The sequence below is a fragment of the Monodelphis domestica genome, chromosome 1 (genome assembly GCF_027887165.1).
Source record: "Monodelphis domestica isolate mMonDom1 chromosome 1, mMonDom1.pri, whole genome shotgun sequence".
In the NCBI taxonomy this organism is placed as follows: domain Eukaryota; kingdom Metazoa; phylum Chordata; class Mammalia; order Didelphimorphia; family Didelphidae; genus Monodelphis; species Monodelphis domestica.
In genome coordinates, this window is record NC_077227.1 from 185981480 (window position 1) to 186000504 (window position 19025).

Here is a 19025-nt window from a genome sequence, read left to right on the forward strand (position 1 = left end):
ACCTGAGGACCTTCATCCTGAACATATTGCTGATTTCTTGTACAATTGGATTAAATCAGGCCAAAGTTGGCTATCTCCTTTAGCTCAAATGAGTATAACTATATTGACTTTCATACTGTTCATAGTTATCTTACTGATCCTTCTTCCCTGTCTGTTCCAACTCCTTTTGTCCAGCTTGGGTAAAGTCGGCCAGACTTTGGCCCTCCATAGAGTGCTGTTGCAAAACAAAAAGGGGGAATTGTAGTCGAGGCAGGGCCTCCTCTTTCCTTTGTTTGTCTTTGCTTCAGACAAAGATGTGGATTAACCTTTACCCATCCCGGGACCAAGGTTGGAACACTAAACATGAAGGAAGCACGATAACATTTATAAAAAGCAAATTGTGATAAGGTGGGCATCCGTCTCCTCTTGTTTGGCTCTGCATTAGATGAAGATGTGGATTAACCTTTGAACACCTGCCTATCCCTGGACCAAGGTTAGGGTTTCTGGAATGTATAGTCACAAATTCCTGTGGGCTTTGTCTAGTAGTCTTTGCCTATAAAAGTTCTGTGTAAAGCAAATAAATTTGGCACTATTCTTTCTCATATAGTGTCCGTTCTTTTTCTTTCATTACTCTTCATTTTCGTTACCCCAGGTAGGATCACACAGGACTGGCCGACCCTGTGGTGGAGTCTTACAGATGACATTCTTTAAAGAACCATAGTCTACACTTATTTTAAGATGAGGCAACTTAGATACAATAAATGAAGTGACTAGCTCAAGGTTATACAGGCATCAAGCGAAAGAAACAAAGAGAACTTAAGACTTGATCTTGGGAAATAAATTCTAAATAATTAGTAATAAGAATGGAAGACATTCAGGAAGTGGAGCTGGTATAATCAAAGACAAGGAAGCAGTAATGAATATAGAATATATGGGTGGAATAGAAGGTGTGGACAGTGTTGGAGCCTGGCCTGATTAAAATGGAGAATTTCAGAACAGTAAGAAATAAAATTAGATAGAAAAGACAGAAGTTGAGGTGGAGTCATAGTTTCACGTAGTTGTTGCAAGAGAGAAGTTTTAAGTTCATTTTAAGTTCTTGAGAAAAACGGGACATGATGAAAGTATTTTCATAAAGTTTGGTAGCAGTAAAATCACTGATTATATTACTATTTTATACAAACAAGAAGATAAAAAATCCAGCAATTTAGAGTCTGTTCAGTATTACTTATATTTCTTATGAGATATGAATGTTTACTTAGGCCAACAACAAAATTAAATTAATTATTACAAACATGAAAAATTACCACAAGAATTTAAAATCTATAATATTGTGAAGTGAATTGTTTTAAGAATTTTCTTTCTTACTTGGTCCATATGAAGTCTTGTCTTTTTTTCTTCTTTTACATATACAGCAACACATGGAGGCCACATGGCTAAGGATGATAAGTGGTGGAGGCAGAACTGGCTTTTCATGATAAGCCATAATGAAATGATAACGCTGATACTTCCATACATTGTTTGAAATTGCTTTTACTTGCAAATATACATTGCTTTGGGATACAAGAGAACAAAAATAAACTTTAGTGGACCAAACTCTTTTAGAGAATGCTAATCCTAATTAAGAAAAGTTCTAGTACCTTAGATTCCTAAACTAACAAGTTACTGAAAAAAGTTCTTGCTAATAGATACAAACATTAATAAATGATGCAATTTATAACTTGGTATTAAAAAAATTCTCTCATTTGTACTTTACAGATATTAGTAACTTAAGAGTTGTCTTCATTTATCTTAAAATTGAGCAGTTCTTTTCTTTCAAAATAATTAAAATATTTGTTAAAGAGCCATCTGCATATGGCTTTGAGAGGCCTTATATATAAATTCAAAAGAAAAGTTCCTGCTTTAAAGGAGCTTACCATTGGTCTGACATTTAAGAAGCAGCTAGATGGCACAATAGATAAAATATTGGACCTGAAGTCAGAAGACATAAGTTCAAATTTTGCCTCATATGCTAACTAGTTGTGTGGTCCTGGGCAAGTCAGCCTCTGCCTAACTCAACTTCCCCATCCATAAAATGGCAACAATAATAGTACCTTTCAGGGATGTTGTGCAGGTAAAATGATATATTTCTAAAGCACTCTGCAAACATTTAAGTACTATATGTTACTTATCATTATTATTATTTGAACCAGACAGTAAATCACAAAAAGATATTATAGGAGTTTAATGGACATGAAGACAAATAGATTAACATAAATCTATGATCAGGAAATTAAGAGAATGCACCTCTGACTTACTGGTTTATTTAAACATAACAATGCTCTTAGCAAATACAAAGAAACCAAAAAATATCCAGTCTATATTTTTGACTAAAAGAGTAAATTCAAGTAATAAATTATGATTTTTCTAGGTTTCACATTTTGAACTTCTAAACAGTCAGCAATGGAAATATAAAAAAGTTTATGTAAAAGGCTATAATAGATCAAGAAGAAAATTCAAGTCTTCTGATTTCTAGTCCACTTATTGCCACCAACTAGTCATGACTGTAGTTGGGAAACTGTGTTATCCAGTCAAAAGAGGATTTTTTGAGATAGAAGACCCAGGGCTAAATCCTTATTCTGTTATTTGCTACTTATTTCATCTTGTGCAAGTCAATTATCCTCACTAGGCCTCAGTTTCCTCATCTATTTCAATTAGATGACACATAATCCCTTTTAATTCCATAACTTTGATCGATCTTTTAAAGTTAGAAAACTGGGCTATTACAGTAAAGTTCAAGTCATGCTTTTCCCAAAAGAATTCTCTGTGTGTGGCTAGAACCAGTTACCATAAATCATTAATTGATGAAGGAGACATGGTGGTAGCAAGAGCTGATCCTAAGAGGTTGAGTAATCCAAGGCAAGCACATTATGGGGCAACTGTTGGCCCACAACAGAACTTCCTATTATTTTCTGTTGTGTAAAATTTTTTATAAAAACAGGACAAGATTCTACAAATGGGTCAAAATAAACATTAATGAGCAGCCAAAAGTAGGAAAGAAAGGCAGTCTGAATTACATAGACTAAACTTTCTGAATGTGGGAATTTGTGGGGTTTTTTTCCTCTGTATTCTAAATACTTAAGACAGCTTCTTATAAAAATTATTTAAGGAAATAAGTGGACTGAATAGTTAAATTGATTGCTATTGTGGAATTTAGAGGCCTGACCAAGGTCTTTAGAGGTATCTATTTTAGTCCAGAGAATATGAGGGAAAGGAATCTATTGCCTGAAAACTAGAATATAACCTTACCCTGGCAAAAACAAGCCAAAAACCTAAATTCCTACTTTCAATGATGCATATATGAAGTTACACTTTCTTTTCTTTCAAAGTATTATCCATAAAGGATTGCTCTTCTTTGTGGATCAAGATTTGTTCACCCTTCCAAAAAAAATAATTCATGGTTAACCATTAGTTACCAAAATATTGGTATTTTGGGACAGGTGGATGGTACAGTGGATAAGAGTTCCAGTCCTGGAGTCAGTAAGACATCTTCCTAAATTCAGATGTCTTCAGACACTCTACACTTATCACCTGTGTGACCCTAGCACAAATAATTTAACCCTGTTGGCCTCAGTTTCCCCATCTAACAGGATGAGCTAGAGAAAAAAATGGCAAACCACTTCGTTATTTTTGCTAATAAAACTCCAAATGGGGTTACAAAGAGTTAGATACAACTAAAGAATGACTGAAAAGCAAAGAACCAAAATATAATCAAAGACGGAAAATGGTCATAAAAAATACAGGACATAGTTCTTAAGTGACCAAAAAAACTCCTACAGGAATCAATGTTAGTAATGAGAATATGGAAATTTACATGAAAATGTAATCATTTTATTTAATATTGCAAACAGAATCACAGAACTTTAGAGCTAAAAGGGATGATGGAATTAATATAGTTCAATTCTCAATCAACTAATTAAATTGAGGTTCTTAGAGATAAGATAAAGTGATATACACATGTAGTCTCTCCTCATCACCAATCCAGTCACACTATCCAAATAATTTTTCTAAATGGAAAGTTTTCTAAAAAGCACAGTTCTGACCACATCTCTCTTCTGTTCAAGAAGCTAGAGTGATATCCTATTATTACCCTAAGAATGAAATATAATCCCTACACAACACTCTAGGTTCAGACACATTGGCCAATTGCTTTTTCTGCAAAAAACATTTATTGAATCTTTTCATTCCAAACATTTTAAGAAGTTGTACATTCCCTACCCCTAACTTTCATTCATATTCTACCTCTTAGAAGAACTGGATTTGTCCCAGTCTATGCTCACATATGCTCTACTATGAAAGATCTTTTCAAATTTACCTTGCCTTCCACAGTTTTCTAGTTGTGAAAGCATCTACACTTAAAAATTAATCAGAATTTACTTATTTGTACATCTATTCTGTTTTTACTCCCAATCCCCAAAAGAATGTAAGCAAAAAGTCTTTGATGGCTGTGACTTTTAAATTTTTTATTTTTGTATGTGCAGCACCTGGCACAACCCAGGCTCTCAATGAATACTGTTCTAATGAACTGTTCTTTTCTGTTAATCCTCACAATCCCTCTCGAAGGATGTCTAATCTTGTTACTTCTGAGGCCCTTGAGCTGCTTAATACTTATGTTCTCATTTCTAATTAACTGAGGGATTTTTTCTTTGTTAAGCTCTCTTAGAAATGAAACTAATTTTTTTTTAAAATGAAGAAACAAGTGGTAATGATGAATTTAAGGAGTAATTTAGAAATAGTGGCATTATAGAGATTTTAAAGAACTTGGGAAATTGTTACTAAATATGCCTTTTGAACCTGGTTTACTGAAGAATAGTATAGTTTTAGACCAAAGCATGTTACATGTTTGATCTAAATAAGAAAAATACCCATTTAATTAGTTTTTAAAAAATAAGGTACTTACTTGAAAAATGCAATAAGTAGATTAACCATAATTATGTACTGTACAAAGAGGTAGACTGCTTGAAGAAATGGGGTCAACCATGTTCCAGGACCACAGAGATGTTTTACATTTGCATCTGTATTATTTGCACATACTGTGGAGAAAAAAAGTATTTTAAAATGCACATATAGTATTTAGCAATTTGCAAAGATTTGTTGAAAAAAAATTCTGAATCTTTTTTTAAAAGGGGCCATTGTTTTATATAAAGTTCTATATTTTCTTTATTAGCACAAGAGCCTAAAAGAAAGGGATGGAACATCAACTTGAAAACTTAGTGTATTTCCCCAGACTCTTTATACATGTCATATGGAGGAAGGGTAAGGATAGAGAGGAAAAGCATATTTGGGTTTGTATACATGAATGAGGACATGAATCTACTGTTTATAATCTTCATGGTGGAAACATATACTGGTCCTGTTCTCCCATTTCTAGACAGGGATGAGTTTTCTCCAAGGATATGGGGTAAATCCTGTGAACCAATCAATTAATCAATAAACACTTATTAACTGCAACTGAACTGGGCACTATTAGAAACACTGAAGATACAAAGAATGAAACATTACTTGCTTACATTCTGATGGGGGCAGACAAGGCAGAGAGATGACATAAATACAAAGTGAACAAGTGCAAATATATACAAAGTAGTTACATACAAGGTAATTTGGAGGGAAGGCACCAACATTTGGGGAGATCAGGAAAAGTTTCATTCAGAAGACAGTGCATGAGCTATGTCCTAAGGAAAAAAAAGGAATCTATGAGGCAAAGGTAAAGAGGGAGTATATTTCAGAAATGGGGGATGGCTGGTGCAAAAGCAAGGACATGGGGAATGTAATGCTGTAGAGAGAAAGCAAGTTGGGCTGGATTAGAGTGAGGAGGCTGAAAAAATTGGGCTAGGCTATGATGGGCTTTTAAAAAACTAAACTGAGTTTATAATTGATTACAGAAGTAATAGGAAGTAGGTGGTGACATGGTGAAATATACACTTATGGAAAATTGCTTTGGCTATAGTGTGTAGGATGTATTAAAGTGATAACAGACTTGAGACAGGGAGACTGACATAATAACCGAGGTGAGAGGTGACAAAAAGGTCAGAACTCAAGCTGTAGGTATATGAGGAGAAAATTTGTGGTGGAAAAAGAAATAGCAAAATTTGACAACTGGGTATGAGGAAAGAAGGAGAGTAAGTAGTCTATGATGTGTTATGGTTTCAAACTTGGGAGACTGAGAATGGTGGTACTTTTGACAGAAATACAGTTGTCTGATGAAAGGAGAGTTTGGGAGAGACTAATTTTAACGGTGGATATGTTCAGTTTGAGATATCTCTAGGACATCTAGTTTGATAAGTCTAGGAAGCAATTGACAAGGAGTGACTGAGCCTAGGGAAGAGTAAACTAGAGCTGAATAAAAGGATTTGCAGTCTATGAGAAACTACATGAGAACCTCCTGGCAGGGACCTTGCATTTCATGGGGAAAAAAGATTAGGAGAAGCAGGCAAATGTATAGACTCTGGTTCCTTGCTTGCTGGATGCTGTAACATTGATGAATAAAGACCCAGGAGAAGATAGCTACAATTCCTCCTAAAGAGGCTATAAGGGGGGAAGCGGGGGAACCAAAATCCACTAGATAAAATGGGAAAAGATAAGAATAACTAGATATTGATCCATAATACTTATTTAATTTTATGCTTAGGCCCATGCATGACTAAATCATTATTAAGAAATTGTCTTAAGAAGTCTCATAAAAATACCATTCTTCTAACCTATTATCTTCTTTTAGTCAACTAATCAGCATTTATTAAGCACCTTCTATGTGCCAGGCATGGTGCTAAGCCCTGGGAATACCAAAAAATGCCTAAGACAGTCCCTGCCCTCAGTGACCTTAGTGGGAGAGAAATGTAAACAAATATTATACAGATTCCTATAACTATCACATACTGGAAGAAAGAAAGAAATGAAAAATGAATAAAGGTCATGTAAACCAATAATACAGGGAGGCCATTGAGAAAACATAGTTTCAGTCTAATATACTCAAGTAGGTTAGGAGGTACAGAACCAGGGCTGATAATCTGCATATGAATATAATTAACTAGTCTTTTGAATTTCATCTAAAGAGTAAAGATACAGACACATTAAAAAAGGAACTACAAATTGGATTTGATAGGTTGAGGAATATTTATTTAAGCACAGCAATACCAGTCAAGGAACACCCATACTAGACATAATCTGATGTCACACTGTGACAATTGTGACTCTGGCTTCTTGAAGTCTATTCCAATGGAACACAAGCTTTGAGAAAACTAAAACTGATTCCCCTTTAAGTGCCAGAACTTAAAATAAAAAAAAAAATTTTTTTAAACTCTTACCTTCTGTCTAAAGTGCACTGGTTCCAAAACAAAAGAGTGGTAAGGGCTAGGGAATGGGAGTTAAGTAACTTGCCCAGGATCACAGAACTAGGAAGTGAATGAGGCCAGATCTGAACCCAACACCTCTCATTTCTAGACCTGGATCTCAATCCACTGAGCCACCCAGCTGCCCTCAGTGCCAGAATTTTTAAAAGGTTAAACATTTTTCTGGGGGATATTAAAAAAAAAAAAGCTGTATATGATTCCCAAAACTTGACATTTCTTGACAACTCAAACTTTAGTATAGTACCTATTTTTTTTGCTACAATATTAGCAGCCATTTTGAATGTCATTGAATCTTTCTCTTTTTTGTCATATTTCTTTCTCTTTTTTTGTTTATTCTATATTTTTGCATATACCTAGGATGCTAGAATTGTATGTTAGATAAAGCTAAATAGGTTATGAATGAGGAATTCAAAGCCTCTCCTACATGTGAAGTATGTAAACCATAAAATCATGGTCCTATGCTATATTGGACCATCTTGATTCATAGGCATGGATTCCCTAGAGCTGAGGTTGCTAAAGTCTAATCTGTAGATAAATTTACAAAAATATTCTTTGGACCCATGATGAGTTCATAAGTTAAAAAAAAAATATATATATATATAAAATAGTAAATGAATTTTAAAACATGAATTCTTACCATCAATTTCATATGCATAAACTTCACCAAAAATCATCCAGTATGGATTAAAAACGACATCTTTAGCAAGCCTCCAAGATGGTGGTTCACGAGGATAAAGTATTGCCTGTCTGGGCACACCAAAACTAAGCAGTACAAGTGCCATAATTACAACGATGTAAAACATGTTGGCCACCTGTTGAAAAATAGTAATAGTAAAATGAAAAGATGGAAACAACAATTACTTAAGATTCCTATTAAAAAAAATTAAATGTTAGTAAAGTTTCTTACTTTCTTTCTTCCTATAATATCATTCAACAAAGCCATACATTTTGTAATTAAGGGGAATATGAATTGCAATTCATCAAGAATATCAAACTGACCAGCTGTGCAACTCTGGGCAAGTCACTTAAACCCCGTTGCCTAGCACTTACCATTCTTCTACCTTAGATTCCAAGGCAGAAGGTAAGGGTTAAAAAAAAAAAAAGAATATCAAACTGAGATGTTTTGAAAAGACATACACCAGTCAATACTCCTCAAACAGGAATGTTACATTAACTTTAAAGTCTCGTAATTTCCCAATTAATATTTAAAATCATTCATATTGATGTTTATATCATCTGTTTAAAGCAGATATGACAGCAAGATACATTCTTCATTTTTATTAAAAACAAAACAAAAAACTAATGAGCGCATGCACATTATTACATACTTAATTCCATATAAACTTACCATTTTGCCAATCATCATTACATAAGGGCCTGCCTGTTGATTTACAGCTAAAAAATCCAACAACCGGACATACCAAAAGATAATATTAAGACAGTAAATCAGTCTTCCAGAATAAAAAATTTTTTCATTTCCAAATTTCCATTTTGCTCCAAATCTTAGTCCAAATCCAATGAAAAAAGTTACAATGGCAATTGTATCACTGATGTTGAAGTAGTCACTGAACCACACTTTAATTTTCTGGCTTATTTTTCCAGCTTCAGACATAAAAATCTGCATTTAAGAAAAAAATAAAGTTCAACATTATTTTCTCCCCAACATAGGCTTATTTCAGTACCTTAAAAAGCCCCAAATTTACTAAAATAATTCAATCCAAATGTTAGGTAAAAATGCATTAATATTGCTAAATTAAAGCCACTGTACCATACAATAGGAGGACAAAGACAAAACCAATTCAACTCTCAAAGAACATTCATTCTACTGGGGGGGAATAGAACACATACAAGTAAATAAAACAAACAATTTCAAGAAGGAGAATGAGTTAATTGGGGAGAATGAGAATATGCCTTTTATAGATGGCACCTAAATTATGATTTAGATGAAGTCACAGATTCTAAAAATTGCAAGGAAAGAGTGCATTCTAAATATGAGGAACCAATTGTACACAAAGGCACAGATATGAGAGGTGAATGAATAAATACTATGAGATTAGTTTGACTAGAATACTGTGTAGTCAGTAAAATTAACATGAAATAGGCCTGGAAAGGAAGGTGAGGTATATTGAAAAAGGTTTTAAAATGGCAAGCTTAAGAATTTGTAGTGTGTGTGTGTGGGGGGGGGGGGGTTGGAGGGGTGGTAAAGAAACTACTTTTTAGAGTTCTGACTAGAAATGAAACAGTTGGATCTGTTTTAGGAACATAATTTTGGTTAAATGTGTGGAGGAAGGAAAACCAATTAGGAGGCTACTAAAAAAGAACATGTAAAAAGTGATAGAAGGCAGGAGGCTATTTCACTAGAAAGAATATATCAGATGTGAAAGATGCTGAGAAAACAGAATCAACATGGCTTGGCAACAGATTAGATATGGGGTTGTCAGAAGCAAATTTCTCTAATATTTTGCCTTTTTTTTATGTCATCTTTCATTGACCTGGAGGTCAAAGACCCCTGAGTAAATTCAGGTATAGATAAACCCTCAGAGAAAGGAATTTAAAGAACCAAGGAACCAAGACAGGAAACCGATTCTATAGGCACTTGCCCCCTGAGCAGCCCAAGCAAATTAAGAAACTATAGTTGGTTCTTGAGATGTGCCATGTAATAGCTAGTGGATGGAGAAAAGAGTTTATAAGTGGTGACCAGGTGATCCTTGGGGTCTTCTGGCTGTATTTTGGGGAGTTTAAGGAACCTTGGTGGAGTTTAGCCACAGGCCATCATAGCAGCCAATAGATTAGAAAGTTAAGTATCTCTTTACTTCTCTCCTATCATTTCCTCTCTTTAATACTACTATTACTTCAATTAAATAAAATTATTAAGCTACTATCAGCCTCATACTTTTAATTATTACAGGGTCATACTGAGAGAAGGAAAATCAAGAAATGAGACAAGCTATCAACAACCAATTAAAAATGTTCCAAACAATTAATAATTAGAAAAGTGCAAATTAAAGCAACTCTGAAATTCCATTTCACATTCACCAGATTTGGCAAGGTTGACAAAAAAGGGAAATTAAATGTGGGAAGGGCTGCAGGAAGAAAGGCAGATTAACAGACTGATGATGGAGTTGTGAAATGGAGCAGTCACTAGAAAACTAGTCAGAACAATGTATAAATGGTTACCAAACTCTGTAACTTATGAATCAGTATTATCACTACTAGGACTCCAAGCCAAAGAGGTGAAAGTAAAAGGGGAAGAAACAAAAACATCTTCAGCAGACTTTGTCATATCAACAATTGTAAAATGGCTGAACAAATCATGTCTAAATGTAATGAAATACTATTGTGATATAAGAAACAATAGGTAATTTCAGAGAAACTGGGGAGACCTGCATGAAATGAAGCAGAGTGAAATGAGCAGAAGCAGAAAAAGGAACAGATTAACACTGACATTCCTTGTTAAATCTCAAAATGGATTACTTCCACCATGCTTTCTCTTTGTTCCTAAGCATGTGTTGCTGGAGTGAAACAAAATTCAGCCACTAAACTAATATGAATGGGTCCATTCCAAATTAACTAGGCCCACAGTGTAGTAAATAAATATTTAATATTTATCACCACAGCGATTCCATACTTTTTTTGAACGCTCTTAGGCATATCATGATCTTTTTCACCCTATCAATTGTAATATAATCCTTCAAAAAGCCAAAAAATGAATGATGGAAATCATTATTTGGGACATAATGCTTATCAAAAAAGGGGAAGATATTGTTAAAGCAAAAATGACTGGAACCTTGGGATAAAAAGGTAAAAGCTGATCATATTTTGTCATGAACAAAAGACTTGGGGAAAGCACATTTCACCAGTTTATTTTTTATTTTGGTGTTTAAGTTATGGATCCACTATTTGTTTTCTAATTTGTTTCTCTAACTTTGGGCTTATTTTGCTTTTCTAATTGTATGTTCTCAAAGGTATTATTTTTCCCCAAAGACTGACTTAATTGCACCCCAGGAATTCTGGTCTATAGTTTCATTATTATCCTTTTAACTCACAGTTATTTCTATAAATTGTTCTTTGATCCACTCAAATTAAAAGATGTCATCAAATCTCAACTTAGTTTTGTATCTTTTATATTCCCTGTATTACTATTCTGTTCCATTTTATGCTGTAAGGATGTTTACTATCTGTTTTATTTAGAATCTATCTGTACCTGAACAGTCTATTTTTATAAAAGGCACCATTTGTTGCTTTAATGTTCTCATTTAAAAGATGTCATGTCTTTCAGAGCTAATTATTTTTATTATCTTATATCTTTTTACAATTACCATCTCCTCTGTGGATTTAGATGCAATGCCAACTGAAGAATATTTTAATTTAGAATTTAGTATTACATGGTTTTTTTTACCTATAGTTTCTCTAAGAATAATAATTTTATAATATAGTTTCTCTTGACAGAGTTGATTTTTATATTAATATCCTGACTTCATAACTCTTGCTTTTTTACATTCTTGTAATAATGTTTTGTTCCTGCTTCTTATTTTCATTTTGTGAGTTTCTTTAACTTTTTTAGACTTTCTTTTTATAAACAACAAATTGTTGGCTTCTCTTTTCTTATTAATCTATCACTGTCTTTCATTTTTTAGAGTTAGCTAATTAACTTCTAAAAGCTGTGATTGTTAGGCTTACATTTTCTGCCATTTAATTTTTTCTGTTGCATTTTTGGTTCAGAAAACAGATTTCAATTGAGAAGAGTAAGCATTATAAGACAGCCTGAATTTTATGATGGAAGATAGCTCAAGAAAGATAGAAAGCTCTTAAGAATGAATTCTTAAGGTACAAATAAAAATAGTAACAATGAAGAAACAGGCTGTTGTCTACAACAACTCGTGGATAGATATTCAGGGAACTCATCCACTTAGTAACCATGAAGAAACAGGCTGTTGTCTACAACAACTCGTGGATAGATATTCAGGGAACTCATCAACTTAGATAAGTTCAACAGTCAATACATATTTATTAAGCACCGAGCTCCTGATATTCTTGTTTTTTTTAATATATCCAAGTGAACTTTTATTATTTTGTATAAAAAAAAGTGTACTCATGGGGGCAGCTAGGCAGTTCAGTGGATAGAAAATCAGTCTAGAGATGAGTGATTCTGGGTTCAAATCTGGCCTCAGATCACTTCCGACCTGTGTAAGTCCCTTAACCCCATTGCCTAGTTCTTATTGCTCCTCTGCCTTAGAACCAAGATATAGTATTGGAAAAGGTCTTTTAAAAAAGTACTCACATAAGATATTCCATTTCCTGAACTCTGAGCATTTTCACTGGCTGTCTCTCATGCCTTGAATTTTCTACTTCTTGGCTTCCCTCAGGTCCTCATCTTCTATAGGAAGCCTTTACATATTTCTCTTAATGATAGTGCCCTCTCTCTAATTATCTGTTGCTTATCTTGTTTGGATATTCTCTCCCCCATTAGAATGGGAGCTCCTAGAGAGCAGGTTGACTTTTACCTTTCTTTGTATCTTTTGTATGTTTGGCATACAGTAGATACTAAGATAGTAAATATTAGACCATCTAGTGAAATGTGTAGAAAGAGCATAACTGAAGTAAGAGAATACTTGAGAGGAAGACTTTTCATATATTTGAAGGACTGTCCTGTACAAAAATTAAATTTTTTTTTCTTGGACCCAAAGGGACAAATAAGGAGTAATAAATATGAGCTACAAAGAAGAAAAGTTCAATTGCTTGTAAGAAAAAAAATCCTAATAACTAAATCCATTCAAACCTGGAAAGGGTTTCCCAGGGAAACTAGTTGTTTAGCTTCTCTAGAGGTCCTTAAGGAAAGTAGGATTGCTACTTTTCAAGTGTAATGCCACTAAAAGTATTCTTCTTGATCCTCTTTCTCTCTTTAATTTTCAATGCCTTAGTATTAAGTATAAAAATTTTATTACCTTTATCCCTCAACTCCCTCCTATCAACTGTGATCTTTTGACTGTTCATCTCTTTTGGGCATTTATTAATTTACTCAAAGCATTTGCTATCTTATAACTTTATGAACATTTCATTTGAATATTTCTGCTCCTTTCTTACTCCAGGCTGTCATCATTTGTAAACTCTATTCCATCTACTTGGAAACTGAGCCACCTTCAAATCAGTCTCTCAACCCCTCCCTCTGAGACCATTTGTAAATAAGATTCCACTGTGAATCTGATTCTTATATCCCTGATCTTTTGATAATCCTGTGTAACAGTAAATGGCATTCCTTTTCTAATACACAGTGATCAGAGCAAGAGTTACCTGATATTTCCTTTAATCTACATATCACATGTCCCCAAACTGGTCTTGTAAAGAATTATAGGTAGGTTTGTTCCTAGCATATTTTGCATATCAAAAGATGAGTGAATGTATCCTTTTTACTAAATATTTGGTTTAAAAAATGTTCGATTTTTCAACTCCCAATTTCATCTTCAAATCATTGCTAGTTTAATTGGATAAATTTGGGGATGAACTCTAGGTTTCTTTTCTTTTTGTTAAATTATTATTTAATAAGAAATCATTATTAATTAATGTTTATTTTCTGTGACCATATCTATCTTTTTGTGCCAAATGAATAACAAGTGTAATTCAAATTGGGTTTTGCTATGTAAGTGATAGGATATTCTCTTTATTGATGGAGCTCTAGAGTTTAACAGCCAGGTATCTTGATGATTTGAATTAAATTTTCTCTCTGAATTCTAGAAAAATTTGTTGAGTTATACATAGTCTACCCTATTTGTGGATCCTGTGAATTCACTGATTTTTTTTTTGTTTTCTCTTTAAAAAAACAAAAGTTATTAGCATCTATCTTGGCAATTTGTTTGGTAATATGACTCATTAAAAAAAGGTTTTAGTGATGACTGTCATTGATGATTTCTTATGCCTGGAATACACCTCATCCACACATCCAGTCTGTAGGATCCCTTATTCTTTCAAGGCTCCAGTGAACTGTTACTTCTGTACAGTGCCTATCCTGATCCCCCTAGTGGCTAAGAAAGTAACCTTAAAAACATTTTTAATCATCAGTTAATCCCTTCTAATAGAAAACAAGATTCTTCCACTGTTAATTTGCCTCACTTTTCCCAAAAATTGTCTTCTTTGGAAAAGCATTCCAATATTAATATCTTCCAGGGAATGTTTTACTTTTGCCTTGGTAGCCCCAGCACAGTGCTTGGGATATAGAGGATGCTTGAGAAATACCTGTTGCCCACTCATTAGGTTGTGAACACTGATTCAGACATTAAAAATGAAAAACTAAGTTAGAGCGAAGCATAGACTAATTACAACATAAAACACATTTAAAGTTTATTTTCATTTTTGTTTTTCTAGTATAAACGTTTTTTGCTCTCTAAGGAAAGTGGCAAATACAGAAATGGTCTAATCTGTGTAGAAGTGGTCCAAGTCCAATCTTTCTATACTTCTGAAGTAGCAAAAATTCTCAGGAGTTGTAGCAGCTTATCCAAACCTGCTGGAAATATTAATTACACACTTATCCACTCAGGTATATAATTTAGCCATGGTATTTTGTTATACAAGGAGTTCATAAATGGTAAATTATATAGCTAACAGGACAATTTCTCTATGAAAAGTGGCACAAGCAAAAGAGTAAAGTAATCCGTAAAAAAAAAAAGTTACACATACCTCACGAATTTTTTCAATCGCATAGGTGAAAATGTAAGCAATCACAATCCATTCTTGAACTGAAGGTAACTGTTCCATTTTTACAAGAACCACGAATGTATAAAGCATCAGAAACCCTAAGTACGCCAACTAAAAAAAAAAAGGCAATTAAAAAGTTAAATACCTAAATGTTTGTAATATATATATAGTTTAAAAAGCATGTTTTAGAAGTAAACATTGGCTGATATTTTAGTCCTGTTCCTTACCTGAATGAAAACTTTAGATGAATTCACTGAAACAGTTTCACCAATAGTGCACAATGTTCTATACTTACTGGGAGGCAGCTAGGTGGCATAGTCAATAAGGAGCTATATCTGAAGTCAGGAAGACCCAAGTTCAAATCTGGCCTTTGTCCCTTACTTGTTGTGTGACTCTGGGAAACTGCCTCATTTTTAAATCATAAAATAGGGATAATAACAGCACCTGTCTTCCAGAGATATCATGGGGATAAAATGAGGATATTTCTCAAGCACTTTGCAAACCTTAAAGTACTATATAACTTGTAGCTACTATTTATTATTCTTATTATTACTGATTGGTAGGAAATTAAGAGTGATATTAATATTAATGAATCTTTCTCTATATTGTGCTATATAAACGAGTCCTTTTTATTACAACACAGTTTAAATACTTAAAAAAAATACTGGTCTTTCTGTCTTAAAATCAATACTGTTTATCGGTTCTAAGGCAGAAGAGCATTATTAAGTGACTTGCCCAGAGTTACACAGCTAGGAAGTGTCTAAGGCCAGATTTGACCCTGGGACCTCCCATATTGGGACCTGGTTCTCAATTCACTAAGCCACTTAGCTTCCTCTAGATTTTAAATACATTAAGGTACAAATACAAACAATTTTGTAATTACAACAGACTGAGCTATATACACAGAATTGTTCCTAACTTTTTTTTTTAAACCATTACCTTCCATCTTGGAGTCAATACTGTGTATTGGCTCCAAGACAGAAGAGTGGTAAGGGCTAGGCAATGGGGGTTAAGTGACTTGTCCAGGGTCACACAGCTGGGAAGTATCTGAGGTCAGATTTGAACCTAGGACCTCCCGTCTCTAGACCTGACTCTCAATTCACTGAGCTACCCAGCTGTCCCCCCCAAACTTTTTAAAACCACTAGTCACATATTAAAAAAGATACTCACTGTATTAAACCAGAATTTCACAATTGGTGCATGATAGAAAGCATAAAATTTTCGAGTGATTGGAAGCTTTTTGGGTTTTATTTGTATGTCCATTTCAGTCTTTCCTTCATTATTTTCCAAAACTCTGATTTCTTTGAAAATTTCCTAAAATTAAGAAAAGCTAATTTATTAGCTAATTGTTCATACTAATCTTAAAATTTTGCCTTTTAAAAAAAATACATGTACCAATTCCTTACCAAAGGAATCTCTTCTGTAATATTCTGGAAGTTGTTTTCACTGTCTTCCATGGTCATTTGATGAGCATCTTGAGATTGTGGGATGTGGGACATTTCTGCCTTGGTTTTATATTCCAGCATTAATATGGCAGGTGGGACTAAAATGCTTAATATCACCTAGAAAAATTTAAAGACTTATAATTTGTTTTATTTAAAAAATCAGCTTAAAATAAGATCAGTAGAAGTTCTAGTATAGTTTTTAATAATGTAATACTAATAGGTTTGGTTTTTTCCTTGTAGAAACTAATTTCGTTGCTCTAAGAAACTGGTGAGGCAACTGTGTCAACTAAAGTTTGGCAATTGCACTGGGACTTATTGAAACTGAGGCATTGAGAGGTGAGCCTTAAGCCAAACTCTTTGTAACTTTGCATACAGCTCACTATGATTATGAGTAGTTAGCAATGAGTTTTTTTCCCTCAAAGTAATATGTAAAAAAAGGAAAAAGCTGGGAGGAAATTAGTTTCTGTTACTTATGTCTGAAGTTTAAAGAGGCCCAGGTTGAATTTTATTATAGAGCAAAACACAAAATGCCAAGGGTTTTATTGTATTTTCTAAAATTTACATACTTATAAGCATGAAGAAAGCATTCTGTCAAATAAGAATATAGGTCAGCTATTTTACAGGTTATTTCATCAAATATTAATCTGTATCATATTTTGTCTTAAATTTACATATTTCCTAACAAAGGAGTTTTAAATTTAGAAATATTTCAACAAAATTTTCATGATAAAATAAAAATAATCATCCATTAAGAGTTACTTTAAAAAAAATTTAATCTGTATTTCTTCTTAAATGTTCCATATCACGGCCTATGCTTACTCAGCATGTGCCTCTATAAAGAAATATAAACAAAAAACAAAAAAAATTCATTTCTACAGAAAGTTTTCATCTAACATTTCAAAACTAAAGCATGAAAAAATGTATGTAGTAGATTTTTCTTTGTTAATCTTTCACCACTATTTTTAGTAACTGATTAGTATCCATTACACATCTACCTACATGTGCCTATAATTAAGGGCTACTTGCCTGTTTATTGCCTTGTATATTCCTGTACCTTATTTGGAAAAATATAATAGAGCATCAAAAGAAAAGCATATGGTACTGCCTCCTTATAAGGCAAGAAACACCACAAATATTTAACCAAAATTATTAGCTTTAAAATAACCATAAAAAATTGGGGGGGAGGGGGGAACACAACAACTACATGAGGCCACAAAAAAACGTTATTAGAGGGATCTAGTTCTGAACACATCCTTTGTCTTTATAGCTGCTAGGACAACAAAAGTTAGTCAGGGCACTAGACTTTACTTACAATATGTTGCTTTGTCACATAGTTCCAGCTAGGTTATTAAAAAATGATCATTCTTAAGTTCCTTGCTATCTATTTTGACTTTAATGGATAACACAAAAGAAACATTATACTCTCTGGTACAAGAGACTAAAACCCTTTCAGTTCTTAAGATCTTTCTATTTCTAGTCTTCTACAAAATCAACAGTTATTTAGCTCAATCTGTCAAATGATATTAATGTTATTATAAAATATACCTTGTACCATGAATTTTTTCTCATATTCAACCTTCCCATCCACATATCAGATAATAGCATTTGTGTACAAGTATGAGCAACAAATGGTCGAAGTCTTGAAGACACTGCTAACTTAAGGCAAGTTGAATTACTCCAGTTTTTTAGTTCATATGTGAGTAATTTCATAGCCATTGTTTCATCTTGTCTGAAGGATTGTTCTAGAAGCTCGACTGCCAGCTGACCAAAATCACTATGAAAGAAAAAAGCAGATACAAATTATTGAGCTTTTTATTTCCATTCATGGAATTTCCATTTATATACTATCCCACACCATTAATCTCCTAGATCTATGCCAATCATTAGCCTTCCTATTTCCTACTTTTAATGAATAAAACATATCAGAATTATTCAAATGCCTGGAAAAGTAAAAAAATAATTTCAAACTAATAAAACAGGAAAGGTGAATAATATTTCATCAAAATGTAGATTATATGCCTTTTGGTATTTCCGTAAATCCTGAAACAGAGTTTCCTTGTTCACCTTCTTGGGAAACAAATTTGTGGGAAAGAAGAAAAGAAAAGCCAGAAGAATGCTAGCCAATGAGATATTTATAAAGTGGGAATGGTGTAGTGCAAAAATATATAGATGAACTGATAGGTATTCTAAATACATAAAAGGACAACTCATGTTGACATTACAATGAAAAACCTTTCTGAAGGAGTTACTTAACATTAATCAATTAATGCAGAAGAGGACTTGGGACTTCCATTGACTACAGTAACATTTTACAAGTTCATAAATGTATTTAAGTTTTCCAGAGGGTTTAATGTTCTAGAATGCTTGTCCACCATAAGTCTTCTAGAAAAATTTCACCTTCCTTTTTCAAGCACACTACTATTATCTTGTTTCAGCCTTTAATAACAACATCTAGAATACTCTATAAGTTTCCTAAGTACTTTCCCCAACTCAAAATCATTATATATACCTTGTAAAAAAACAATGTACT

At 33.4% G+C, this 19025-nt stretch overlaps 1 protein-coding gene and 1 long non-coding RNA gene across 4 annotated transcripts in view; one reads left to right on the forward strand and one right to left on the reverse strand.

Annotated features, from left to right (window-relative positions):
- LOC103106828 (uncharacterized) overlaps positions 1–19025 on the forward strand; it is a 71490-nt gene that overhangs the window by 44518 nt on the left and 7947 nt on the right. The window contains exon 3 of the long non-coding RNA XR_008914877.1: positions 16736–16831. This is a non-coding gene — a long non-coding RNA (uncharacterized LOC103106828). The remainder of the gene's footprint in view (positions 1–16735; positions 16832–19025) is intronic.
- Positions 1–19025, reverse strand: part of TRPM7 (transient receptor potential cation channel subfamily M member 7) — a 165922-nt gene that overhangs the window by 38300 nt on the left and 108597 nt on the right. For all 3 annotated transcript variants that reach the window (XM_007479942.3, XM_007479943.3, XM_056810187.1), the window contains exons 17-24: positions 18041–18269; positions 16457–16612; positions 16221–16364; positions 15033–15161; positions 8710–8979; positions 7999–8173; positions 4916–5048; positions 1345–1529 (exon numbers count right to left, since the gene is read on the reverse strand). In XM_007479942.3, coding sequence (XP_007480004.1) covers positions 1345–1529; positions 4916–5048; positions 7999–8173; positions 8710–8979; positions 15033–15161; positions 16221–16364; positions 16457–16612; positions 18041–18269 — 1421 coding nt within the window. The remainder of the gene's footprint in view (positions 1–1344; positions 1530–4915; positions 5049–7998; positions 8174–8709; positions 8980–15032; positions 15162–16220; positions 16365–16456; positions 16613–18040; positions 18270–19025) is intronic.